General features: G+C 45.4%; 1 protein-coding gene across 1 annotated transcript in view; it reads left to right on the top strand.

Annotated features, from left to right (window-relative positions):
* The window catches only part of LOC115142447 (ubiquitin carboxyl-terminal hydrolase 43-like), a 107,982-nt gene extending 81,452 nt beyond the window's left edge, over positions 1-26,530 (top strand). The window contains 10 exon segments of the mRNA XM_065001516.1: positions 107-218; positions 10,411-10,514; positions 15,709-15,786; positions 15,958-16,087; positions 16,697-16,816; positions 16,931-17,189; positions 17,447-17,605; positions 19,619-19,825; positions 22,613-22,778; positions 22,780-26,530. Coding sequence (XP_064857588.1) covers positions 107-218; positions 10,411-10,514; positions 15,709-15,786; positions 15,958-16,087; positions 16,697-16,816; positions 16,931-17,189; positions 17,447-17,605; positions 19,619-19,825; positions 22,613-22,778; positions 22,780-23,866 — 2,422 coding nt within the window. The 3' untranslated portion in view covers positions 23,867-26,530.
* The last annotated feature ends 34 nt before the right edge of the window (positions 26,531-26,564 follow it).

The raw sequence follows: 26,564 nt of genomic DNA on the forward strand, positions 1-26,564 counted from the left end.
TTGTATTTTTTCTCCCCATCTGTCTCCCTCTCTCTCTCTTCCTCCCTCTCGCTCATCTCTTTACCTCTTCTTCCTTCTCTCTCTCCTTCACGCCTCCCCCCTCCAGGTTCGGCCCTCCCTTCCTCATGAGAGAGGAGCGTACCCTGTCCTGGGACCAACTCCAGCAGAGTATCCTCAGCAAGCTCTATTACCTGATGCTGAACGGATCACAGGCTCAGGTCAGTTAACACTGGCACCACTGGTCACTACCATTAATTTACTACTACTGGTTCCGACTGTTTACTACCTGAAACAGTAGTACATTCCACCTGAACAACCTAGTGCTATTACCACCAAATAACATTCAGCCTACCAATATACACGTAATGGTGGAGATCCTAATGATCTAGTGAGTCTCTCATACACGCACACACACACATCCGGGAGTACGCACACACACACACACACACACACACACACATATAATGACATATCAAATCATAGTTTGTTTGTCACGTGTGCCGAATACAACAGGTATTCTTAGATTAAAATGCTTAGTTACAGGCCCTAACCAACAACGCAATTTCTAAGTAAAAAAATAAGTATTAGGCGAACAATAGATAAGTAAAGAAATAAAAAAACAATAGTAAAAAGACAGCCTCGCTACTGTTATTTTTCACTATATACAGTAGCGAGGCTATATACAGGCACTGGTTAGTCGGGCTAATTGAGGTAGTATGTACATGGAGGTATGGTTAAAGTAACTATGCATATATGATAAACAGAGAGTAGTAGTAGCGTAAAAGAGGGATTTGCGGGTGGCGGGTGGCGGGACACAATGCAGATTGTCCGGGTAGCCAATGTGCGGGGGCACCGGTTAGTCAGGCTAATTGAGGTAGTATGTACCTGAATGTATAGTTAAAGTGACTATGCATATATGATAAACAGAGAGTAGCAGCAAGCGTAAAAGGGGGGTCTGGACACAATGCAAGTAGTCCGGGTAGCCATTTGATTACCTGTTCAGAAGTCTTATGGCTTGGGGGTAAAAGCTGTTGAGAAGCCTTTTGGTCCTAGACTTGGCGCTCCGGTACTGCTTGCCATGTGGTAGTAGAGAGAACAGTCTGGCTGGGGTCTTTGACAATTTTTAGGGCCTTCCTCTGACAGAGCCTGGTGTAGAGGTCCTGGATGGTGATGTACTGGGCCGTACTCTGTAGTGCCTTGTGGTCGGAGGCCGAGCAGTTGCCGAACCAGGCAGTGATGCAACCAGTTAGGATGCTCTCGATGTTGCAGCTGTAGAAACTTTTGAGGATCTGAGGACCCATGCCAAATACTTTTAGTTTCCTGAGGGAATAGGCTTTGTTGTGCCCTCTTCACGACTGCCTTGGTGTGTGTTTGGACCATTCTAGTTTGTTGGTGATGTGGTGATGCTCACAACCTGCTCCACTACAGCCCCGTCGATGATAATTGGGGCATGCTCGTTCCTCCTTTTCCTGTAGTCCACAATCATCTCCTTAGTCTTGGTTACGCTGAGGGATAGGTTGTTATTCTGGCACCACACGGCCAGGTCTCTGACCTCGTTCTTGTAGGCTGTCTCGTCAGTCGTGGGTGAACAGGGAGTACAGGAGGGGACTGAGCACGCACCCCTGAGGGGCTCCAGTGTTGAGGATCAGCGTGGTATATGTGTTGCTACCTACCATCACCACTTGGGGACGGCCCGTCAGGAAGTCCAGGATACAGTTGCAGAGGGAGGTGTTGAGTCCCAGGATCCTTAGATTAGTGATGAGCTTTGAGGGCACTATGGTTTTGAACGCTGAGCTGTAGTCAATGAATAGCATTCTCACGTAGGTGTTCCTTTGTCCAGGTGGGAAAGGGCAATGTAGAGTGCAATAGAGATTGCATCATCTGTGGATCTGTTTGGGCGGTATGCAAATTGGAGTGGGTCTAGGGTTTCTGGGATAATGGTGTTGATGTGAGCCATTACCAGCCTTTCAAAGCACTTCATGGCTACGGACATGAGTGCTTCGGTCTGTAGTCATTTAGGCAGGATGCCTTAGTGTTCTTGGGCACAGGGACTATGGTGGTCTGCTTGAAACATGTTGGTATTTCAGACTCAATCAGGAGCATTTTGAAAATGTCAGTGAAGACACCTGCCAGTTGGTCAGCACATGCCCAGAGCACACATCCTGGTAATCCGTCTGGCCCTGCGGCCTTGTGAATGTTGACCTGTTTAAAGGTCTTACTCACGTCGGCTACTTGAGAGCGTGATCACACAGTGTTCCGGAACAGCTGATGCTCTCATGCATGCCTCGGGGTTTGCTTGCATCGAAGCGAGCATAGAAGTGATTTAGCTCGTCTGGTTGGCCCATGTCACTGGGCAGCTCGCAGCCGTGCTTCCCTTTGTAGTCTGTAATAGTTTGCAAGCACTGCCACATAAGACGAGCTTCGTAGCCGCTGTAGTATGATTCAATCTTAGCCCTGTATTGACGCTTTGCTTGTTTGATGGTTCGTCGGAGGGCATAGCAGGATTTCTTATAAACTTCCGGGTTAGAGTCCCGCACCTTGAAAGCGGCAGCTCTACCCTTTAGCTCAGTGCGAATGTTACCTGTAATCCATGGCTTCTGGTTGGTGTATGTATGTACAGTAACTGTGGGGACGATGTCCTCGATGCACTTATTGATAAAGCCAGTGACTGATGTGGTGTACTCCTCAATGCAATCGGAAGAATCCCAGAACATTTTTTATTTCACCTTTTATTTAACCAGGTAGGCTAGTTGAGAACAAGTTCTCATTTACAACTGCGACCTGGCCAAGATAAAGCAAGCAGTGCGACACAAACAACAACAGAGTTACACATGGAATAAACAAACATACAGTCAATAATACAATAGAAAAAGTCTATATACAGTGTGTGAAAATGAGGTATGTTAAGGGAGGTAAGGCAATAAATAGGCCATAGCGGCGAAATAATTACAATATAGCAATTAAACACTGGAGTGATAGATGTGCATAAGATGAATGTGCAAGTAGAGATACTTGGGTGCAAAGGAGAAAAATAAACAAATAACAGTATGGGGATGAGGTAGTTGGATGGGCTATTTACAGATGGGCTATGTACAGGTGCAGTGATCTGTGAGCTGCTCTGACAGCTGGTGCTTAAACTTAGTGAGGGAGATATGAGTCTCCAGCTTTAGTTATTTTTGCAGTTCATTCCAGTCATTGGCAGCAGAGAACTAGAAGGAAAGGCGACCAATGAGGGATTGGCTTTGGGGGTGACCAGTGAAATATACCTGCTGGAGCGCGTTCTACAGGTGGGTGCTGCTATGGTGACCAGTGAGCTGAGATAAGGCGGGGCTTTACCTAGCAACGACTTTTAGATGACCTGGGGCCAGTGGGTTTGTTGATAAATATGAAGCGAGGGCCAGCCAACGAGAGCATACAGATCGCAGTGGTGGGTAGTATATGGGGCTTTGGTGACAAAACAGATGGCACTATGATAGACTGCATCCAATTTGCTGAGTATGAGTAACATGTTCCAGTCTGTGCTAGCAAAACAGTCCTGTAGTTTAGCATCTGCTTCATCTGACCACTTTTTTAAAGACCGAGTCACTGGTGCTTCCTGCTTTAATTTTTGCTTGTAAGCAGGAATCAGGAGGATAGAATTGTGGTCAGATTTACCAAATGGAGGGCGAGGGAGAGCTTTCTACGCGTCTCTGTGTGTGGAGTACAGGTGATCTAGAATGTTTTTTTCCCTCTGGTTGCGCGTTGATAGAGATTAGGTAAAACTGATTTAAGTTTCCCTGCATTAAAGTCTCTGGCCACTAGGAGCACTGCCTCTGGGTGAGCAGTTTCCTGTTTGCTTATTTCCTTATACAGCTGACTGAGTGCAGTCTTAGTGCCAGCATCCATCTGTGGTGGTAAATAAACAGCCACAAAAAGTATAGATGAAAACTCTCTTGGCAAATAGTGTTGTGTACAGTTTATCATAAGATACTCTACTTCAGGCCAGCAAAATTTAGACACTTCCTTCGATTTCGTGCACCAGCTGTTGTTTTTGATGTCCTGTTGGTAGGATATTCGTGATCGTACCTCGTCTAATTTATTGTCCAATGATTGTATGTTGGCGAGTAATATTGACAGTAACGGCAGCTTTCCCACTCGCCTTCTGCGGTTCCTTACGAAATATTTTTCTAATCCTAGGAGGAGTTATTTTTTTGCCGTAAGATACGGTGGCTGAAACATTATGTACAAAATAAGTTACAAATAACGCGAAAAAACACACATAATAGTACAATTGGTAAGGCGCCCGTAAAACTGCTGCCATTTGGTCCGGCGCCATTTGGAACGTATGCAGACACTCTTAAGACACAAGCCACCGTGTGTGTGCGTCCGTGTGCTCTTGAGTCCTCAACAACTTCCTGGATAAAATAACCCCATCATGAGAGGGAGTTGGCTTTCATTTCAAACGGGAGGCGTTCCTTTAACCGGAGTGGCCGTAGGGACTGTCTCAGGACTCTCCATTTACACCCAGTCAGTTTAGACTCTGCCTGAGACACATTATCTGCTGTGTCACTGCTCCTTGTAACTGCCAGGACAGCCCCATTGTTCTCTCACCATAGCAATTAACTCTAGATGTGTAACAAGTGCGCTGAGAGTCGGGAAGCAAGGGCAGGGAGTGAGTGTTTGAATAAATTATTGAAACCATAAACACGTAACACAAACAACGCACCGACATGAAAACAGAGTCAACGACACCTGAGGAAAGAACCAAGGGGAGTGACAGATATAGGGAAGATAATCAAGGAGGTGATGGGAGTCCAGGTGAGTGTCATGAGGTACAGGTGTGTGAGACGATGGTGACAGGTGTGCGGGTTAATCAGCAGGCTGATGACCTAGAGGCCGGAGAGGGAGTATACGTGACCGTACCCCCTCCCCGACGCGCGGCTCCTGCCGCAGGACGCCGTCAAAGGGGATGAACCCGGGGATCAGGAGTGGACCGGTCACACCTGCTGATGCGCGAGATCCTGTTTTTTTTTTTTCTAAAAACTTCATTTTTTCATTATGGGGTATTGTCTGTAGATGATTTTAATAAATATTATATTCAGGCTGTAATACAACAAAATGTGTCAAGGGGTATGAACACTTTCTGAAGGCACTGTATGTTGTTGAGAAACCCACAGGAGGTGCCACAACATCTTGTGAATTTCCTCTACCACAAAACAAATAAGAATGACATGAGAAGGCAGGACAAACTACACTTTGAAGTGAAAAATCCCCCAGTGAGTCAAACAAACACCTCAAATACAAGTAAATGCCAAACAATAATTCTGTCCTGGAACTTAACTGTGAATTCAGTCTGCATACAGCTTTGCTATGAATGAGAAATAAAGGGAACCAGACAGGTGCAGTTGATGGTCACACAGCTTGACGGAGTTAACTGAACAAAGAACTTGTTGCCGTGGAGATGCATATCAGTGTGTCAACATTAGCTGTAAAGAAATAGTTCCTTCTCTGTGGGGGTAGGACCTTGTTTGGGGCTTATCACCCTTTGCACTACCTTGACTTTGAGCCCAGCGCTGTTTGCTCTGGATAAGGCCTCCTTGTCAAACACTACACTATCACCATGGCGTCTCCCATAGCGACAGGGCAGCCCGCCTTAGGAGCTGAGGATAGTTGTGTGTATAAAAAGCAAGTGTCAAGGTGAAGTGAGGGGGTCATTGTCTATAGCAGTGGTCACTGACTGGTCGATCTCCAAGGCATTCCTAGTCGGTCATTTATGTAAAAAATAACAACCATACATTAATATTTTTAAAATATGTCTCACACTGTTGACGATAGGTACACCTGATTCAGCTGCCCTGCGCGCCGGGTAGGCATCATGTTCCCATTCTGAACCATTTAATATGGTCTGAGAAGAACAACAATGCATTGGCAGGGCAATATGCAGAGATAATGTTTTGGGCCTATAGCCTACTGCACAAACCTCATTACTACAGTGCTGCCTTTAATAGGTTAATGTTACATAAGTGTACATTTTCAAGTCATGTCATAAATAATGCATGTGTACCAAACCATGGTTCCTGCTTAACCTGTTGCGACGAGCAATCCCGTATCCGGGATCCTATTTATAGCCTCAAGCTCATTACCATAACGCAACGTTAACTATTCATGAAAATCGCAAATGAAATGAAATAAATATATTAGCTCTCAAGCTTAGCCTTTTGTTAACAACACTGTCATCTCAGATTTTCAAAATATGCTTTTGAACCATAGCTAAACAAGCATTTGTGTAAGAGTATTGATAGCCTAGCATAGCATTAAGCCTAGCATTCAGCATGCAACATTTTCACAAAAACAAGAAAAGCATTCAAATAAAATCATTTACCTTTGAAGAACTTCAGATGTTTTCAATGAGGAGAATCTCAGTTAGATAGCAAATGTTCAGTTTTTCCAAAAAGATTATTTGTGTAGGACAAATCGCTCCGTTTTGTTCATCACGTTTGGGTAAGAAAAAAACCAGAAAATTAAGTCATTACAACGCAAACTTTTTTCAAAATTAACTCCATAATATCGACAGAAACATGGCAAACGTTGTTTAGAATCAATCCTCAAGGTGTTTTTCACATATCTATCGATAATAAATCATCCGTGGCAGTTTGGTTTCTCCTCTGAAGAAAATGGAACGCGCATGGACCTGGAGATTACGCAATCATTTTGACGGAGGACACCGGGCGGACACCTGGTAAATGTAGTCTCTTATGGTCAATCTTCCAATGATATGCCTACAAATACGTCACAATGCTGCAGACACCTTGGGGAAACGACAGAAAGTGCAGGCTCATTCCTGGCGCATTCACAGCCATATAAGGAGACATTGGAACACAGGGCATTCAAAATCTGGACCATTTCCTGTATGAAATTTCATCTTGGTTTCGCCTGTAGCATTAGTTCTGGGGCACTCACAGATAATATATTTGCAGTTTTGGAAACGTCAGAGTTTTTTCTTTCCAAAGCTGTCAATTACATGCATAGTCGAGCATCTTTTCGTGACAAAATATCTTGTTTAGAACGGGAACGTTTTTTATCCAAAAATTCAAAGAGCGCCCCCTATCTCGAAGAAGTTAATGTGTGTGTAGAGTAGCCCTAAAGTGTATAGTGAATACAGGATGGCCAGGGGAAGGGGCTCATTGCTTACAGTATTTATAATGTCTATAGTGGATCCACTGTAACAAACTGAGGACATACCGGTCTACGTAATACCGGTCTTGTCTTTAGTCTCTCCCTGTATTCTGGAACAAATCTGTGTGTTATCAGGGCAGAAGCCACAGTGTGATGTATGGATGCTGACATAACTCCACCACTCTGCTCAGTGCATCTAGTCACGTGGGCTCCCTCTCCGGCCTCTAGGTCACCAGACTGCTCGAAATGGCTCACACCTGTCACCATCGTTACGCGCATTATGACACTCACCTGGTCTCCGTCACCTCCTTGATTACCTGCCCTTTATATGTCACTCCCTTTGGTTTCTTCCCCAGTCGTCATTGTTCCTGTTCTAAGTCTGTGCGCTGTTTGTGTTTCTTGTTTTGTTCTTTTATTTATTCAACGGATTCACTCCCTGAACTTGCTTCCCGACTTTCAGCGTACATCGTTGCACCACCAAAACAGTCTAGACATTTCAGCCAATCTTTTCAAACAGCTCTTACACTAAAAGGGCATTATCATAATTTTCACAGTTTCACAGTATTATTCCAAACTCATAGTGTGGATATGTATAGCTATATATAAAACACAGTAAAATCTCATTTTTGACTGCACTAGGCCTTTAATGTGATCCTTAGTTTGACCCCATGTTTCATGCTCACACACAATGTTACATCAGATAACTGATGCATGTCGGCTGCTCAATGTATAAACTTCAACTTCCCTTGAACCCTCTCTATCTCCTATCTATCTATCTATCTATCTATCTGTATTCACATTTCATATTAGCTTAACATCAAACTAACATAACAAGCTGCAGTTCATACATTATCAATGGACCAAGCTGCAGTTCATATAAAGGATTATGATTTAGGGAGCAGAAAAATCCGTATCGAAATGGTGTGGTAAGTTCCTTGCCACACCATGTGTTGTAGAGGTCAGATCTTGCACTTGGTAGATCCCACATTACATAAAAGCTTTAGTACCCACCTACATATGAGTCATTCCAGCATTGTGTCAACTTCAGACAAAGGAGATGATTGTGGACTACAGGAAGAAGGGGACAGGGCACACCCATTCTTATCGACGGGGCTGTAGTGGAGCAGGTTGAGAGCTTCAAGTTCCTTGGTGTCCACATCACCAACAAACTAACATGGTCCAAGCACACCAAGACAGTCCTGGAGAGGGCACGACAAAACCTATTCCCCCTCAGGAGACTGAAAAGATTTGGCATGGGTCCTGAGATTCTCAAAAGGTTCTACAGCTGCACCATCGAGAGCATCCTGGTTGCATCCCTGCCTGGTATGGCAACTGCTCGGCCTCCGACCGCAAGGCACTACAGAGGGTAGTGCGTACGGCCCAGTACATCACTGGGGCCAAGCTTCCTGCCATCCAGGACCTCTATACCAGGCGGTGTCAGAGGAAGGCTCTAAAAATGGTCAAAGACTCCAGCCACCCTAGTCGTAGACTGTTCTCTCTGCTACCGCACGTCAAGCGCCGAGTTTAGGTCCAAGAGGCTTCTAAACAGCTTCTACCCCCAAGCCATAAGACTCCTGAACATCTAATCAAATGACTATTTGCATTGCCCCCCCCACCCTCTTTTACACCGCTGGTACTCTCTGTTGTTATTATCTATGCATAGTCACTTTAATAACTCTACCTACATGTACATATTACCTCAATTACCTCGACTAACCGGTGCCTCCGCACATTGACTCTGTACCGGTACCCCCCTGTATATAGTCTCCACATTGACTCTGTACCGGTACCCCCCTGTATATAGTCTCCACATTGACTCTGTACCGGTACCCCCCTGTATATAGTCTTGCTATTGTTATTTTACAGCTGCTCTTTAATTACCTGTTACTTTTTTTTCATATTTTTCTTTAAACTGCATTGTTGGTTAGAGGCTCGTAGATAAGCATTTCACTGTAATGTTGTGTTCAGCGCATGTGACAAATAACATTTGATTTGGTTCAGTCGGCAGTATGCTGATAACTGTTGGATCAAATTTACAAGTTGGATCAGAATGTACGAGACAGATAACTTTGAGGCTCCGGGAGGATGTGTCTCTTTGAAAAGGATCCCATGTGTGTTGGAAATGGCACCCCATGCAGAAGTAGTGCACTATATAGGGAATAGGGTGTCATTTGATTTTGACCAAGTCATCCAGACTTGGTGTATTTTCTGCACCATACAGTTTGTTGTTCTCGCAAGCTGTGTTTTTTGATCATTTGTGTCTGTACCCAACAAATACAAACATTTGCTGAAAAGGAAGATAAGGATATTCTCTCCTCAAGGCTTTGCCGGTTTAATATTTAATCCCACTTGATTTGTCCCTAATCCAGATAGATTAAAAGTAGTACAAATATCCTCCAGAAAGACAGTGATATGACATGAAATCTTCACAGGCATTAAATAAACAGGTGTTTATCTAATCTTCAACATGCACACAAACACACACACACACACACACACCTCCTCCACTCACTTTCACTCCACTCTCCCTCATCCAAAGAAGTTCCCTCGAGTTCCAAATGTCCTTTAAACTCACATATAAACTCACCCTAATTGCTCATCAACGATGACTTGTTCATTATGGTCTTACGAAAGATAGCCTCACAACCGCATATGTATGGTCCACTCCCCCGAACAAAATACTTCTTTGCCATTTTCATTTGGTGGTTACGGTCTTATTAACTAGGATTTATCCCAAGTGAGACCCTATTCCCTACACAGTGCACTACTTTTGACCAGAGCCCTATGGCTCTAGTAGTGCACTGTGTAGGGAACAGGTTGCCGTTTGGGACGCAGGGTTACTCATTTATTTCTCTGTATGCTTGGCTGCGGCTCTATTCTCCAGCGGCCTTCATTCCAAATGAGACCATTAGGTTTAATTTGCGACGTGATTCTCCTCTCTACCTTCTAATAACTTAGCCCCTCTTGTCTAATTCATCTCCTAATGCACATTGTTCAGTCAAGGGTGGAGCTGTGGAGCTAGAGACACTGCTAACAAACCTGTTGTTATGAGTGGAACCTATGTCCGTTTGTGATACATTTTTACTTTAGTAAAAAGAAAGATACCGTACTGCTTGCTCCCACAGTGTTCTTACAGTATTACAATGCACTTGTATTATAGAAACAGTTTGTACGATATCTCCTCTAGTAGTGTCATCTTACCTCGTCTTATCTCATGTCTCACTTATCTCGTTGAATGCCCGTGTCTCCCTACAGAATGCAGGGTTGCTGTTCAAGGTCAGAGTGGTGGGAGGATCTGCCTCCTACAGCTACCTGTCCCCACAAGATGGACGCCCTCTCTTCCACCCTGCCGTGGACAGGTAAGACCACCAGCACCTGCATTATCCATCTCTCTCGCGCGCTTTCTCTCTCTCTCGCACTCACACTCTTATCTCTCTTTTTCTCTTTCATTCTCTCTTTTTCTCTCGCACTCTCTTTTTCTCTCACGCTCCTCTTTCTCTCTCCTCTCTCTCTCTCCCGCACTCACACTCTTATCTCTCTTTTTCTCTCGCACTCTCTCTTTCTCTCTCACGCTCTCTCTTTCTCTCTCCTATCTCTCTCTCTCTCTCGCACTCACACTCTTATCTCTCTTTTTCTCTTTCATTCTCTCTTTTTCTCTCGCTCTCTCTCTTTCTCTCTCTTTCTCTGTCACGCTCTCTCTTTCTCCTATCTCGCTCTCTCTTTCTCCTATCTCGCTCTCTCTCACTCTCTCTCTCTCTGTCAAAATACCTGAACTAAGCTACTATTTGTACATAAAGCCTACTCAAATGCCTGTCATTGAGTATCTTTTTTTTTTCACTGTCAGACATAAAATGGTAAACCACGGTATCTCTGAACACTCAGAAACATCACAGGTGAATGAATGTCATGTTGAAGTAGAGATCACTTGCCTATTCTGTGCAAACAGTGCCTTTGAGAAGCCAATGAGCCACAAGGGGTTTACTGTAAAAAGGTAGAGGAATCAAGTCGCAGTGAAGATAAGACAAGAGCCTTTATTCTCGCTCCTGTAGAGCGGGTTCAGCTGTCGTAGGAGCCACAGGGAGCTCCATCTAAAGCTGTGCTGTTGTTGTGATGTGACGGTATGGTGCAGTAGGACTCAAGCCACAAGAGTTCTACTGAGGAGGTGGGACATGGGGTCAGACGCTAGGTAAAAGTAAACTTGTCTTGGGGTGGGTGAGTTCGGGGAAGAGGGGTTGCCTATGTGACCCTCTCTCATCAGCAATTGCAAGAGAAGATGTGTCATCGAATGTTAAACCGTCTGACCATTATATACAGAGATACATAGATGGATCAGAAAAATGTCTTGATCTGAATCATCTTTGAGTTGAATTGACCAGAATGAATAAGTGGTATCCTAGCTGACTATCCGTTATCCTTTGTTCTGGCAATTCATCTCACTCGAGAGCATGACCATTCAGTTCTCAATGTCCTTGAATTACAATGTGGTTATAAACAAAAACATGGTTTCGTTGTTATTTCAACTGTGTTCTTCCCTAAAGCTAGAGAGGAGCCATTCTGTCTGGTCTTTATGTTGAAAAAAATATATTTTCATCATAACACAGCATTACTGTATTCCTCTTACAATGTAATTGCACCAACTCATTTTTCATAAACGGACAGGCAAGGAGACTTGGGGGGATTGACTTCTGCACAGCGTTGGCTTTACAAACATGTCATATGGAAGTTATTTCATAGACTTTTCCCTGGCCAATGTCGAACATGATGTTCCTTAGAAACAGTACATAGCTTGAGGCAACAATTTCAGGTATGAACAAGATTCGATTAAAGAGAAAATAGTCTCTTTAGGAAAGAACCACATTGGGGATGTGTGTGGTCAGGAAGGTATTCTGCTAGAGGCAGAGGGGAAGCTGAGCCACAAACACAGGGAGACAGGAGACTTTCTCCTCATATCAAGTATACAGACAGGAGGAGAGAGAGACAGAGAGAATAGCAGCTGACTGACAAGTAGCTGGTTGCCTGAGGACTGAGTAGGTGGACAGCTCTGTACAGCAGGGGGGCATGGTGTCATCATCAGACACTCTTCAATGGTTCTGAGCTTCGCTCTCCCATGAATGAGTGATCCTCCGAAGGTCAAAGATGTGGCCCTTGGACACTGGAAAAGTGCACTGGGAAAGGTCAAGGGCACTAAGAAAGGACTCGACAGGCTTACCACCCTCTCTGGGAGTGTGTGCATGCATGTGTACGTCTCTCTCTCTCTCGCTCTTTCCTGTTCTCAGGGGAATTAGAATGGCGTGTGACGGACAAGGGATGGGACACAGGCATGGCCATTGAAGGAGCGCGTGTGTGTGTGACACACATGCATGTGTATGAAGGAGCCATTGGAACCACAATAGTGCTTTGAATCAGAGGGCATTGTTGTCTGAGTGTATTGAGGCTGGATTCCAAGTCCGAGTACATGACAAAGATCCATTGTAAAGAGTTGTGACACAAGTGCCTCTTGACATGGTCATTCTGTACTGAAAATACAGTCAACACAATTGGAATTCAGAGGGGGGGGAAACTAGGTTGTCTTCCTTAATTTCCTTTTGTGGGATTAGCATTTTTATCCAGGCAAAAGAATAACAGTGACATCATACTCTCTCTCCTCATCTCTGTAACTCTTATTTTAATCTCTTCCATGACAGAGACAAAATCAAATCCTATAAGCAGCTCTGCTATAGTGCCTAAGTGCCTGCTCTTTGCCCCCCAGTTAGTAAAGTCATAAGTAAGCATTTAAGACGTTGGGTTCAGACCGTGGCAGACTTTTCAGCTCTGAATTACACAGTCAGATTCATTTTGACAAGCAGCCTCTCTTCCTTAATTGCAATTGTTTCTGTGTGGATTTGAAGGCGGGTTGGAATAATGTGTGAACGTGAAAGGAATGAATGGGGCCGCGGTCGTCTGTGGAGCGAAGCTGGCTGTTAATTCTGAGGTGATATTGATGAACACAATAAACATGCATCCAGACATGATTACACACACACACACACACACAAAGAACATCCTTTACATTATAAAGAGTCACAGATTCAGTCCTTTGTGCTCATACAGTGTGTGCACACGCCTGTCCATGCTAACAAGGTATCAGTTTCACTTTGAAATTAGAGGTTTTTACATACGTCTATGGGTGAAGTCATGGTAAACGTCGTTTTTTGACATTTAAGTTGAGACACTGTTACCTAACTCCCCATAAGTTAAATACAAACACTTGCTGGGGGTGAAAGTTTGGGAAAGGCATTATAACATTGCCCAGCACTGGGATTGAACACGAAACCCTCAACGCCAGATTGCAGCTTTTAAACCCATCCACCATCCCTGTCCACAACGCCCTAGCAAGCCAACAGCTTACTTTAAATTAATAGCGCTCACTTTTCCCCCTAGTGGCCGGTTTTGAAGGCAATTCTACACGTTCTTGGGACCTGGTTGGATGTCTCTACTTTGACTTGAAACTAAAGCGATCTCCCTGGTCCATGAACACACACACAGAGAAATGTCAGACTACATCCACTATTGAAGCAGTGTCCTTTATGTCCCAGTGTCCTTTATGTCCCAGTGTCCTGCAGGTAGAGGAGGTGTTAGATCTGTCTCAGTGTGTATTCATCACTCATCACTGTCTGTCTGTAGCCACTGGGACTGTGACCTTCAGTTGAGTCAAAGGCAGACAGCAGCACGCACCCTGACACAACCGAGGACTAACTTACGTTTACAACTTACACATTCAAGGACGCAAGCAAACACACGCTCACACACCAAATGAATAGTTATTCTGACAGCAGTGCTTCAGACACTAAGTTGATTCCCCAGATGTATTTCTCCGTCTGTGCTTCTACCTCAGAACTCCCTGTTTCCTGGAGAGGGATTGTTGAAGAGAGAGACGTTGAAGGTTGCCTTTTATAGCACCCCTTTGTGTCAATGAGACCAAAAGGGAGATGAATGATCCTTGTCACACAACAGAGTCGTGTCTCTTGTGGCAGCTGCTTGGCAACCGTTGAAAGTCACAGAGAAGAGTACAGAGCACTCAGTTCACAGTTATAACAGAAAGCAGTCTCTTTCATTAAATGGATGTATTTTCAGTCACTTTCATTCCATGCTGGTTTAGTAATCAACACTATGATCAATGTGGTTTGAGTTTACTCTTGACGTCAATACCTTATGGAAGCCTGACACCTAGTGGCGCATTTCAGAGCTTCCCACTGTGCCCACTAACCGGTGCCCATTCTATTCCACTGCATCAGCACCTCTTATCATCAATCAAACTCACTACAAAGATTACCTGTACATTTGAGTCAGGAATGTTTTACCGTGATGGAAGTCTCAGGTAAACAATGGCTTGACTTAGAATACAGAATACTGATGTTTGTTTACATGCACACACACACATATACACCATAACTAATAGGGAAAGGTTAGCATGGACCTGATGGCATCTCAAAACAATGTCTAACACTTTTGGATTCCGAAGGCTTGACGACTGTGCTTACAAACTGGGAATACTACAAGTATCATGCTGCAGAATACTGATGTGTATTACAGTGTAAGTTACAGATGGACTTCAATAAATGCAGTGTAATACGACACATAATACAACTCCACTTGTAATGGCATTTTAAAACAGTAATCCTTGAGGTATGAGACACAAACCTTTGTCTATGTGAAAAAATTACTGTATGGGATACCTAGGCCAGCTCTATCACATTGGTAGTCTAATAGACACTGTCTCCAGTGGTAGTCTAGTAGACACTGTATCCAGTGGTAGTCTGGTAGACATTGTACCCAGTGGTAGTCTGGTAGACACTGTACCCAGTGGTAGTCTGGTAGACACTGTACCCAGTGGTAGTCTGGTAGACACTGTACCCAGTGGTAGTCTGGTAGACACTGTACCCAGTGGTAGTCTGGTAGACACTGTACCCAGTGGTAGTCTGGTAGACACTGTACCCAGTGGTAGTCTGGTAGACACTGTACCCAGTGGTAGTCTGGTAGACACTGTACCCAGTGGTAGTCTGGTAGACACTGTACCCAGTGGTAGTCTGGTAGACACTGTACCCAGTGGTAGTCTGGTAGACATTGTACCCAGTGGTAGTCTGGTAGACATTGTACCCAGTGGTAGTCTGGTAGACATTGTACCCAGTGGTAGTCTGGTAGACATTGTACCCAGTGGTAGTCTGGTAGACACTACCCAGTGGTAGTCTGGTAGACACTGTACCCAGTGGTAGTCTGGTAGACACTGTACCCAGTGGTAGTCTGGTAGACACTGTACCCAGTGGTAGTCTGGTAGACACTGTACCCAGTGGTAGTCTGGTAGACACTGTACCCAGTGGTAGTCTGGTAGACACTGTACCCAGTGGTAGTCTGGTAGACACTGTACCCAGTGGTAGTCTGGTAGACACTGTACCCAGTGGTAGTCTGGTAGACATTGTACCCAGTGGTAGTCTGGTAGACATTGTACCCAGTGGTAGTCTGGTAGACATTGTACTCAGAAGATAGTGTGTATTCATCATGTAATATGTTTTCCAGAGCCCTGAAGTTATGTGGCCCAGGAGGACCACCCCACGTGAAGCTGGTGATTGAGTGGGAACACAAGATCAAGGAATGGTGAGCACTGGACATACACATGTACACACACCAAATCAATTGACTCAGAAACACACACACACATTCATTATTTATTGCTTAGAATGATTCACTCTGTCTTTATCTCGCTCACTCTCTCACAAACACACACACTCATACACCAAACTTTTTGCGTGTGTGTGTGTGTGTCAGTCTGTTTGGTAACATCCAGGAGGAGGTGGTGAAGGACTCAGAGAGTGTGAGAGTCCAGCAGCAGCAGCACCTGCAGCAGCACAGCTGTACCCTGGACGAGTGCTTTCAGCTCTACACCAAAGAGGAACAGGTAACATGGACTGTACAATATCGTACAATGCAACTGGTCTTAACCTACCCTTTGGGTACTGAACATTAAAGATGCACTATGCAGAAATTGTACCTCCTTTCAATGAGAATGACAGATCTCTGTGTGAATTGGGTCGAGTCGACCAAAAAGTTACAGCTTTAATATTGCATTAGTCGTTTCATAAGTTAAATCACTCACTCATTCTTTCACTCTCACTCCCTGAGTATTTTTATATGGTTTTGGACAAACGTAGTGTATGAAGACTATAACTTTATCTGAGACTTCACCACTGACCGTGTGCGTGTGTTCTCTCCAGCTGGCCCCAGACGACGCATGGAAGTGTCCCCACTGACCGTGTGTGTGTGTTCTCTCCAGCTGGCCCCAGACGACGCATGGAAGTGTCCCCACTGACCGTGTGTGTGTTCTCTCCAGCTGGCCCCAGGCGACGCATGGAAGTGTCCCCACTGACCGTGTGCGTGTGTTCTCTCCAGCTGGCCCCAGACGACGCATGGAAGTGTCCCCACTGACCGTGTGCGTGTGTTCTCTCCAGCTGGCCCCAGACGACGCATGGAAGTGTCCCCACTGACCGTGTGTGTGTGTTCTCTCCAGCTGGCCCCAGACGACGCATGGAAGTGTCCCCACTGTAAGCAGCTCCAGCAGGGCATGGTGAAGATGTCCCTTTGGACCCTCCCCGACATCCTCATCCTCCACCTCAAACGCTTCCGACAGGTAACTGGAGCCGATCACATGTAGCGGATTGCCGTTTTTCCCAAAAGCACCACAATGGAAATAAGTCATTAATTGTGTTAACCTTGATAGTTGATTAAAAATTCAATGAATCAGGTGGGCGAGCGGCGCAACAAGCTGTCCACCCAGGTGCGCTTCCCCCTGGCCGGGTTGGACATGGCCCCCCACGTGGTGAAGAGGTCCCAGAGCATGAGGAACCTGGGGGACCTGGGACCCTGGCCCCCCACATGGAAACAGCCTGAAGGCAGCAGTCATCATATTAGTCACCCAGACATGGCCCTGCCTCCTGACTTCCTCTATGACCTCTATGCAGTGTGTAACCACCATGGTGGGATGCACGGCGGACATTACACAGGTACTGGTTGGCCATTGATATACCATTGATGTAGGAGACGTTGAGGAGAGAGGCATACTGACTGGCTGTTGATCGAGAAGTGAGGAGAGAATATCGTTAGTGAGAGAGATGCCTACTGCCAAATAATGATGATACATAGGACATGCATAACAGTGCAGTGCCCTCCTCTATAGTGGTCACATCAACTTACATTACTATACCCAGGACATAATGATTGTGGTGCAGCCTGTCTCTACAGTCCTGTGTGCGTCTTGCAGCGTACTGCAGGAACTCAGTGGACGGTCAGTGGTACAGCTATGACGACAGCAGTGTGGACCTGGTGCCTGAGGAGGAGGTGTGTACCAGGGGGGCCTACATACTGTTCTACCAGAGACGTAACGTCATCCCCCCCTGGTCCGCCAGCAGCTCAATCAGAGGTGGGTAGTGTACCACACACACACAGGCATGGACACACACACATCACAGGAGAGAGTTCACTCAGGGTTCAATTCCATTACAGCTGAACTCTGTACAGAGGTAGTATTAGATACATCAAGACCATTCAGCCTTTATCCACTAAAGGTTAACTCATAACTGTTTCACTCAAGCACCATGCTCCAACCACCTGAACCTGCAAAACCTCAATGTGATATTTCAATTGCTAAATGCTTTATTCTACATAGCAATTATCTGTGTAGTTGTTCTGTGTTTTCTGTATAGACTGGAATGGAACTGACAGGTGTCTTTCTGGTCCAGTGCCCATAGTCACAGAAACGTCTCTCTCCCCTCTGTAGGCTCCACCAGTTCCCATAGTCACAGAAACGTCTCTCTCCCCTCTGTAGGCTCCACCAGTTCCCATAGTCACAGAAACATCTCTCTCCCTTCTGTAGGCTCCACCAGTGCCCATAGTCACAGAAACGTCTCTCTCCCCTCTGTAGGCTCCACCAGTGCCCATAGTCACAGAAACATCTCTCTCCCCTCTGTACGCTCCACCAGTGCCCATAGTCACAGAAACGTCTCTCTCCCCTCTGTAGGCTCCACCAGTTCCCATAGTCACAGAAACGTCTCTCTCCCCTCTGTAGGCTCCACCAGTGCCCATAGTCACAGAAACGTCTCTCTCCCCTCTGTAGGCTCCACCAGTTCCCATAGTCACAGAAACAGTCTCTCTTCCCATAGTCACAGAAACGTCTCTCTCCCCTCTGTAGGCTCCACCAGTTCCCATAGTCACAGAAACGTCTCTCTCCCCTCTGTAGGCTCCACCAGTTCCCATAGTCACAGAAACGTCTCTCTCCTCTGTAGGCTCCACCAGTTCCCATAGTCACAGAAACGTCTCTCTCCCCTCTGTAGGCTCCACCAGTTCCCATAGTCACAGAAACGTCTCTCTCCCCTCTGTAGGCTCCACCAGTTCCCATAGTCACAGAAACGTCTCTCTCCCCTCTGTAGGCTCCACCAGTTCCCATAGTCACAGAAACGTCTCTCTCCCTCTGTAGGCTCACCAGATAGTCACAGAAACGTCTCTCTCCCCTCTGTAGGCTCCACCAGTTCTCATAGTCACAGAAACGTCTCTCTCCCCTCTGTAGGCTCCACCAGTGCCCATAGTCACAGAAACGTCTCTCTCCCCTCTGTAGGCTCCACCAGTGCCCATAGTCACAGAAATGTCTCTCTCCCCTCTGTAGGCTCCACCAGTTCCCATAGTCACAGAAACGTCTCTCTCCCCTCTGTAGGCTCCACCAGTGCCCATAGTCACAGAAACGTCTCTCTCCCCCCCTAGTTGTCACAGAAACAGGCTCCACCAGTTCCCATAGTCACAGATAGTCACAGAAATCTCTCTCCCCTCTGTAGGCTCCACCAGTTCCCATAGTCACAGAAACGTCTCTCTCCCCTCTGTAGGCTCCACCAGTTCCCATAGTCACAGAAACGTCTCTCTCCCCTCTGTAGGCTCCACCAGTTCCCATAGTCACAGAAACGTCTCTCCCCTCTGTAGGCTCCACCAGTGCCCATAGTCACAGAAACGTCTCTCTCCCCTCTGTAGGCTCCACCAGTTCCCATAGTCACAGAAACGTCTCTCTCCCCTCTGTAGGCTCCACCAGTGCCCATAGTCACAGAAACGTCTCTCTCCTCTGTAGGCTCCACCAGTTCCCATAGTCACAGAAACGTCTCTCTCCTCTGTAGGCTCCACCAGTGCCCATAGTCACAGAAACGTCTCTCTCCTCTGTAGGCTCCACCAGTTCCCATAGTCACAGAAACGTCTCTCCCCTCTGTAGGCTCCACCAGTGCCCATAGTCACAGAAACGTCTCTCTCCTCTGTAGGCTCCACCAGTGCCCATAGTCACAGAAACGTCTCTCTCCCCTCTGTAGGCTCCACCAGTGCCCATAGTCACAGAAACGTCTCTCTCCTCTGTAGGCTCCACCAGTGCCCATAGTCACAGAAACGTCTCTCTCCTCTGTAGGCTCCACCAGTTCCACCATGTCGGACCACTGGCTGGTCCGTCTGAATGGGGACAGTAAGAGGGGTAGTCTGGTGTCCCGCTCCTCCACCACCTGCCCCTCCTCTGTCCCCGACTCCCCAGAGTCCCCCGTCTTCCTTGATGACCCGCCCAGAGAGGAGGAAGGTGAGGGGCCTGGGAAACATGAGATGCATGGTAAACCAAAGAAAGGTAAAAGAAAATATTTAAAAAACAAAAACGTTCTTCGGTCTTCATTCCATTGGTGTTGGAAGGGTGATGGGTGGTGGTGGTGAGTTTTCCCATTACTACAGTAGGAGAGAGTGGGGTAAGTTGAGTGGTTTACATTCAACATCACTCCGTCAAACAGTATTATTTCTAACAAAGATATTTACATACACTGAGTATACCAAACATTGGGAATACCTTATTAATATTTAATTACCCCCTTTTGCCCTCAGAACAGCCTCAATTTGTCAGGGCATGGACTCTACAAGGTGTCAAAATGTTCCACAGGGACACTGGTCCATGTTGACTCCAATGCTTTCCAAAGTTGTGTCAAGTTGGCTGGATGTCCTTTGGGTGTTGGACCATTCTTGATACACACGGGAAACTGTTGAGGCCCTGTTGTTACCTCATATCCCAGCGATAATGCCTTTCACCTGGGAAGAAAACACTTACATTTGCTCAAGTAGCCATTGGCTCAAATTACACTAAGACAAACATTTTGGCTATATTATCCCACACAGATACAAGGATGCACTTTCCTGCTAGGTTTAGGACCACATATTGAGCTTATAGAGACCCCAACTGATGTATAGAACAATCTTAAAATGATCTACTTTGGTTTAGACACAAGCATCATAAAAATTCACAATAAATTAATTTTGCTTTGTGAAAATCTATTTTTTGGACCTAACTTGCTTACCACTTTTTCCATGTGGTTTCTTCCTTCACAGGCTCGAGAAAAGGATGACATCATCCTAAATAATTGGTCAAATGATTATTGTGTATGGTTTCCTAGAAACAAGGGTGGCTCAACTTTCCCCTTTGGCTCAACTTCTCCCCTATTTAAAGCACTTTGAGCATCTGAAAAAACTACATCTAATCAGTGGTTATTATTATTCCATGTTGTTGCTAATACGCCACACGTGAGCATAGAGTGCATCACCTCTTTAATGTTTAGCTGAACACATTCTACTCGAACTGTGGATGTGCATTTACGTAATCTCTTCCTATACATGCACAGTCCATGCCTACATACAGTTGAAGTCAGAAGTTTACATATACTTAAGTTGGAGTCATTAAAACACGTTTTTCAACCACTCCACAACTTTCTTGTTAACTAACTACAGTTTTGGAAGTCGGTTAGGACATCTACTTTCTGCATGACACAAGTCATTTTTCCAACAATTGTTTACAGACATATTATTTCACTTATAATTCACTGTATCACAATTCCAGTGGGTCAGAGGTTTACATACACTAAGTTGACTGTGCCTTTAAACAGCTTGGAAAATTCCAGAAAATGATGTCATGGCTTTTGAAGCTTCTGATATGCTAATTGACATCATTTGAGTCAATTGGAGGTGTACCTGTGGATGTATTTCAAGGCCTACCTTTCAACTTAGTGCCTCTTTGCTTGACATCATGGGAAAATCAAAATAAATCAGCCAAGACCTCAGAAAAGAAATGGCAGACCTCCACAAGTCTTGTTCATCCTTGGGAGCAATTTCCAAACGCCTGAAGGTACCACATTCATCTGTACAAACAATAGTATGCAGCCGTCATACTGCTCAGGAAGGAGACGCGTTCTGTCTCCTAGAGATGAACATACTTTGTTACGACAAGTGCATATCAATTCCAGAACAACAGCAAAGGACCTTGTGAAGATGCTGGAGGAAACAGGTACAAAAGTATCTATACCCCCAGTAAAACGAGTCTTATATCGACATAACCTGAAAGGCCACTCAGCAAGGAAGAAGCCCCTGCTCCAAAACTGCCTTTAAAAAAGCCAGACTACGGTTTGCAACTGCACATGGGGACAAAGATCTTACTTTTTGGAGCAATGTCTGATGAAACAAGATAGAACTGTTTGGCCATAATGACCATCGTTATGTTTGGAGGAAAAAGGGGGATTGTTGCAACCCGAAGACCGAACACCATCCCAACCGTGAAGCACCGGGGTGGCAGCATCATGTTGTGGGGGTGCTTTGCTGCAAGAGGGACTGGTGCACTTCACAAAATAGATGGCATCATGAGGAAAGGAAAATGATGTGGACGTATTGAAGCAACATCTCAAGACATCAGTCACAGGAACTTAAAGCTTGGTCGCGATTGGTCTTCCAAATGGACAATGACCCCAAGCATACTTCCAAAGTTGTGGCAAAATGGCTTAAGAACAACAAAGTCAAGGTATTGGAGTGGCCATCACAAAGCCCTGACTTAAATCCCATAGAAAATTTGTGTGCAGAACTGAAAAAGCGTGTGCGAGCAAGGAGGCCTACAAACCTGACTCAGTTACACCAACTCTTGTCAGGAGGAATGGGCCAAAAGTCACCCAACTTATTGTGGAAGGCTACCCAAAACATTTGACCCAAGTTAAACAATTTAAAGGCAATGCTACCAAATACTAATTGAGTGTATGTAAACTTCTGACCCACTGGGAATGTGATGAAATAAATCATTCTCTCTACTATTATTCTGACATTTCACATTCTTAAAATAAAGTGGTGATCCTAACTGACCTAAAAGAGGGATTTTTTTTACTAGGATTAAATGTCAGGAATTGTGAAAAACTGAGTTTAAATATATTTGGCTATGGTGTATGTAAACCTATGACTTCAACTGTATATAATGTTGCCGGGGAAAAAAGCTCATTGTGATCGCTGTGCTTGTAATTTACAATTTAATAAAAGGGGTTTGAAAATGTAAAGTTAGTCTAGCTTAAAATGTCAGAGACACTATGGTAAAGTGTTCTTTTCTCTCTTTCACCACCAGGTGGTTTTGAGACCAGGCCGTTCGTACGGGGCATCCAGGGTCGTAGCGTCAGCATGAGGACCCCCACTAAGAACAAAGAGACACTGAACAAGGTCTTCCCGCTACGCTGGTCGTTCGGCTCCAAGGACCGCCAAAATATTGCAGCAGAGGCCGCCCCTGCTCCCATCCCCTGCCCCTGTGGAACTGGTGGAGTACCTAGAGTCTGGAAGAAGACCTCGCTGCACCAAGGACTCTATAGTCAATTTAATGACGGGTTCTGAGAGCCGGAAGGGTCCTGCCATCAGCTCCCCCAGTGTGGGAAGTAGCCTGAACTGCATGGGACAATCAGAGTCTCCGCAGATGCCAGAGGGCCAGAGAAGACCAGTCACAGACAAGACAGGGAGTCTGAGACGAAGTAGCAAAGGGTCCCATCAGCAGCAGAGAGACCAGGGGGACCAGAGAGACCAGGGGGACCAGAGAGACCAGGGGGACCAGAGAGACCAGAGAAACGAGGGTAGGATGGGCAGTAGTAGTAGTACTAACACTCTGACCAGGAGGAATACCAAGAAGAGTAAGGAGAAGGACCAGGGAAAGCCCCAAGAGGCCCCATCTAGGAGGGGGTCTAGTGCAGGCTTCCAGTCCAGCTCCAGCACCCACAGCCTCAGGGACAGAGACTGGGAAGGCACCCTGAGGAGAGGTGCCAAGGGCCACCAGGACCCACCACCAAGGGACTGTCTGGTACCACCCGAGGGAGAAAAGAGAAGGAAGGGTGAGAAGGTAGAGGAGGCCTCCAAGAGCCACGAGGGGCTGCTGTCTTTCTTCAAAAGCAACTTCAAGAAGAAGGACAAGGAGTCGTCATCGTCTCGCAAGTCCGACTCTGGAAAAGTTGGCGACGTCGGCGGGTCCAGCACCTCCCAGCTGTCCCTGTCCAGTGGAGCCCCAGGCGGGGCCACGAAGACGGGGGAGGCAAAATCCAACGGAGCCCCCCACAACGGGAGTGCCAATCGTCTCGGAGACGAGCTGCCCAACGGTAAAGCCAGACGCGCCGCTGCTGCCCATATCAAACGCTCTCAGAGCTCATCCAACATCCCCAGCAAGGAGGAGTCTAGCATGCGAAGGACCGCCTCTTTACACCGCAAAGGGCTGTCCCATGACGTGGCTCTGCCCCCTCGCAGCCTCACAGCAGAGACGCCCTCCTACGGTACCCTGCAGAGGACTCGCTATAGTACCAACTCACTGGGACGCAAGAGGACGGTCCCTGAGTCCAGCTTTTAGCTGACACACACACACACCCTGACACACACACACCAGGGTCGTTTTCACTAGGCACCAAACAGAAGAAATGGACTGAACAGGGAGGGATTATCTTCATTTGTCGAGTAAGAAATGCTATGTTTTTGTTTTCCATTGCAAAATGTTTTTTTCTACATTTTTGCTACAGTGACTTTGCACTAATCAATCTGACCCTGATCAAAGCAATGGAGCTCCACTGGAAGGATACTCCTGTAGCACAGAAGCACAGGTATGTGAAAACCACACAAGGTGGCGTGGAGGGGTGTAGCGTCAGTGAAAGAGCCATTCACAGGGCCAAGGAAAACATTTAGGAAAGGGGACACAAAGTACAACTGCTAACATAAACAAAATGTCATATCAGAATGAATATTTTCTTATTCCAGTTTTGATTTTATTTCTGTGTAAAAATTATTGTGACTTAACAAGTGCCTCAGTAACTGATATGCAGTTTTTAACCAATGAGTTTGTGGACACCTGGTCAGCACCGGAAGCACATGTTGTATTCACACACATACATGCACACACACCCCCACACACACACACAGGCATGCACACACACACACACAGGCATGCACACGCACACACACACACACACACAGGCATGCACACACACGCACAAACATTATCTACACTCGTGTCTTAAAATCGTAGTAAATGAATGGCATTCATCACTATCCTCCTCGATCAGTTTGTCCAGTAGTGGCACCTAAAGGGATGTTATGACGGGGTCATGACAATACGTTTCGTTATTAATGTCTACACGCTCTAGAAGATTTGGACAAAAACATTGATTCATTGAAAGTCTACATCAGAGCTTTAATAGGTGATTTCCTCCTAGATTGAACTATGAATGATTTAATAACTGGTTGTACGTGCTGCTTGCACTGCAAACTGGCTGCTATATAGATTCGCACATTGCAAGTGAAGGTTATGATATTGCACTTTCTACAATGCCAATGGTACCGAACTCTCCCTTTCATGCAGTAAGAAGGGGACCCTCCTAACAATATAACTTGGCCTACGCAACACGTCCCTCTTCATTCTTAAACTCGTGAAAATATGCAGTTTGACCACACAATCCATTATTATAAATTCAAGTACATTTATATGGAAATTTGACATTTTTAGCACTGAAATCTGGCTTTATGATTCTAAGGAAATGAGTACAAATTAGTACAAAATGACCTCAGATTGATCTATTCTTGCTACCGGTAGGTAATTGAACTTACTGATGCTGATACACTGACATTCTGGTATGTAGGTCTATGTGGTACTGTATTAGAGAGGCAAGCGATGTCGATGGATTGCATCACTATGCAGTTCTCTATGAAGGATCATGCACTGTAACAGTAAGGTCACTGTAACAGTAAGGTCACTGTAACAGTAAGGTCTAACAGTAAGGTCACTGTAACAGTAAGGTCTAACAGTAAGGTCACTGTAACAGTAAGGTCTAACAGTAAGGTCACTGTAACAGTAAGGTCTAACAGTAAGGTCACTGTAACAGTAAGGTCACTGTAACAGTAAGGTCATTTATTTGAATCATCAGACTGTCCACTACAGTAGGCAGTAGATGCACTGGTCCGATCACCCCTGAATGTCACATACGTGTTATTTATCAACCTTGATGAGCTCTTTGGCCCCCCCCTTATCCAGTCTTACTTCTCATCCTCTCTCTCTTCACTCCTCCACATCAATCCGTCTTATCTTTTTTCAAAAAAAAAATTAATTCCCTGTTGTCATCCATCGTGACTCATCAAGTCTCTTTGGCCACTGACTAAAGGTCCCCTCTGCTCCAATCTGCAGAGCTCTCGCCTGGCGTTAACGGCGTAGGCGTTCGATTGAAACACCCTCGCTCTCACTGGGTTGAAATTAGCGGTGTAATTGGGTCGAGTCTCTACGGTACAATATCCCTTCTTAAGAGTCGTTAAGGTACACCGTGGGAAGAGGCTGTAGCTACTGGCAGAGTCACGTAATGTCTGAGTCTGAGAACCTTTTACATTTTTTTTACCTGTTAGTCATCCATTTTCCTTCCTGAAAGCTACAGTATATGTACAGCTACAGTATATGTACAGCTACAGTATATGTACAGCTGCAGTATATGTACAGCTACAGTATATGTACAGCTACAGTATATGTACAGCTGCAGTATATGTACAGCTACAGTATATGTACAGCTACAGTATATGTACAGCTGCAGTATATGTACAGCTACAGTATATGTACAGCTACAGTATATGTACAGCTGCAGTATATGTACAGCTACAGTATATGTACAGCTGCAGTATATGTACAGCTACAGTATATGTACAGCTGCAGTATATGTACAGCTACAGTATATGTACAGCTACAGTATATGTACAGCTGCAGTATATGTACAGCTACAGTATATGTACAGCTGCAGTATATGTACAGCTGCAGTATATGTACAGCTACAGTATATGTACAGCTACAGTATATGTACAGCTGCAGTATATGTACAGCTACAGTATATGTACAGCTGCAGTATATGTACAGCTACAGTATATGTACAGCTGCAGTATATGTACAGCTGCAGTATATGTACAGCCAGCTACAGTATATGTACAGCCAGCTACAGTATATGTACAGCTGCAGTATATGTACAGCTACAGTATATGTACAGCTGCAGAATATGTACAGCTGCAGTGGATGTACAGCTGCA

Source organism: Oncorhynchus nerka, linkage group LG15, assembly GCF_034236695.1.
Source record: "Oncorhynchus nerka isolate Pitt River linkage group LG15, Oner_Uvic_2.0, whole genome shotgun sequence".
Taxonomy (NCBI): Eukaryota; Metazoa; Chordata; class Actinopteri; order Salmoniformes; family Salmonidae; genus Oncorhynchus; species Oncorhynchus nerka.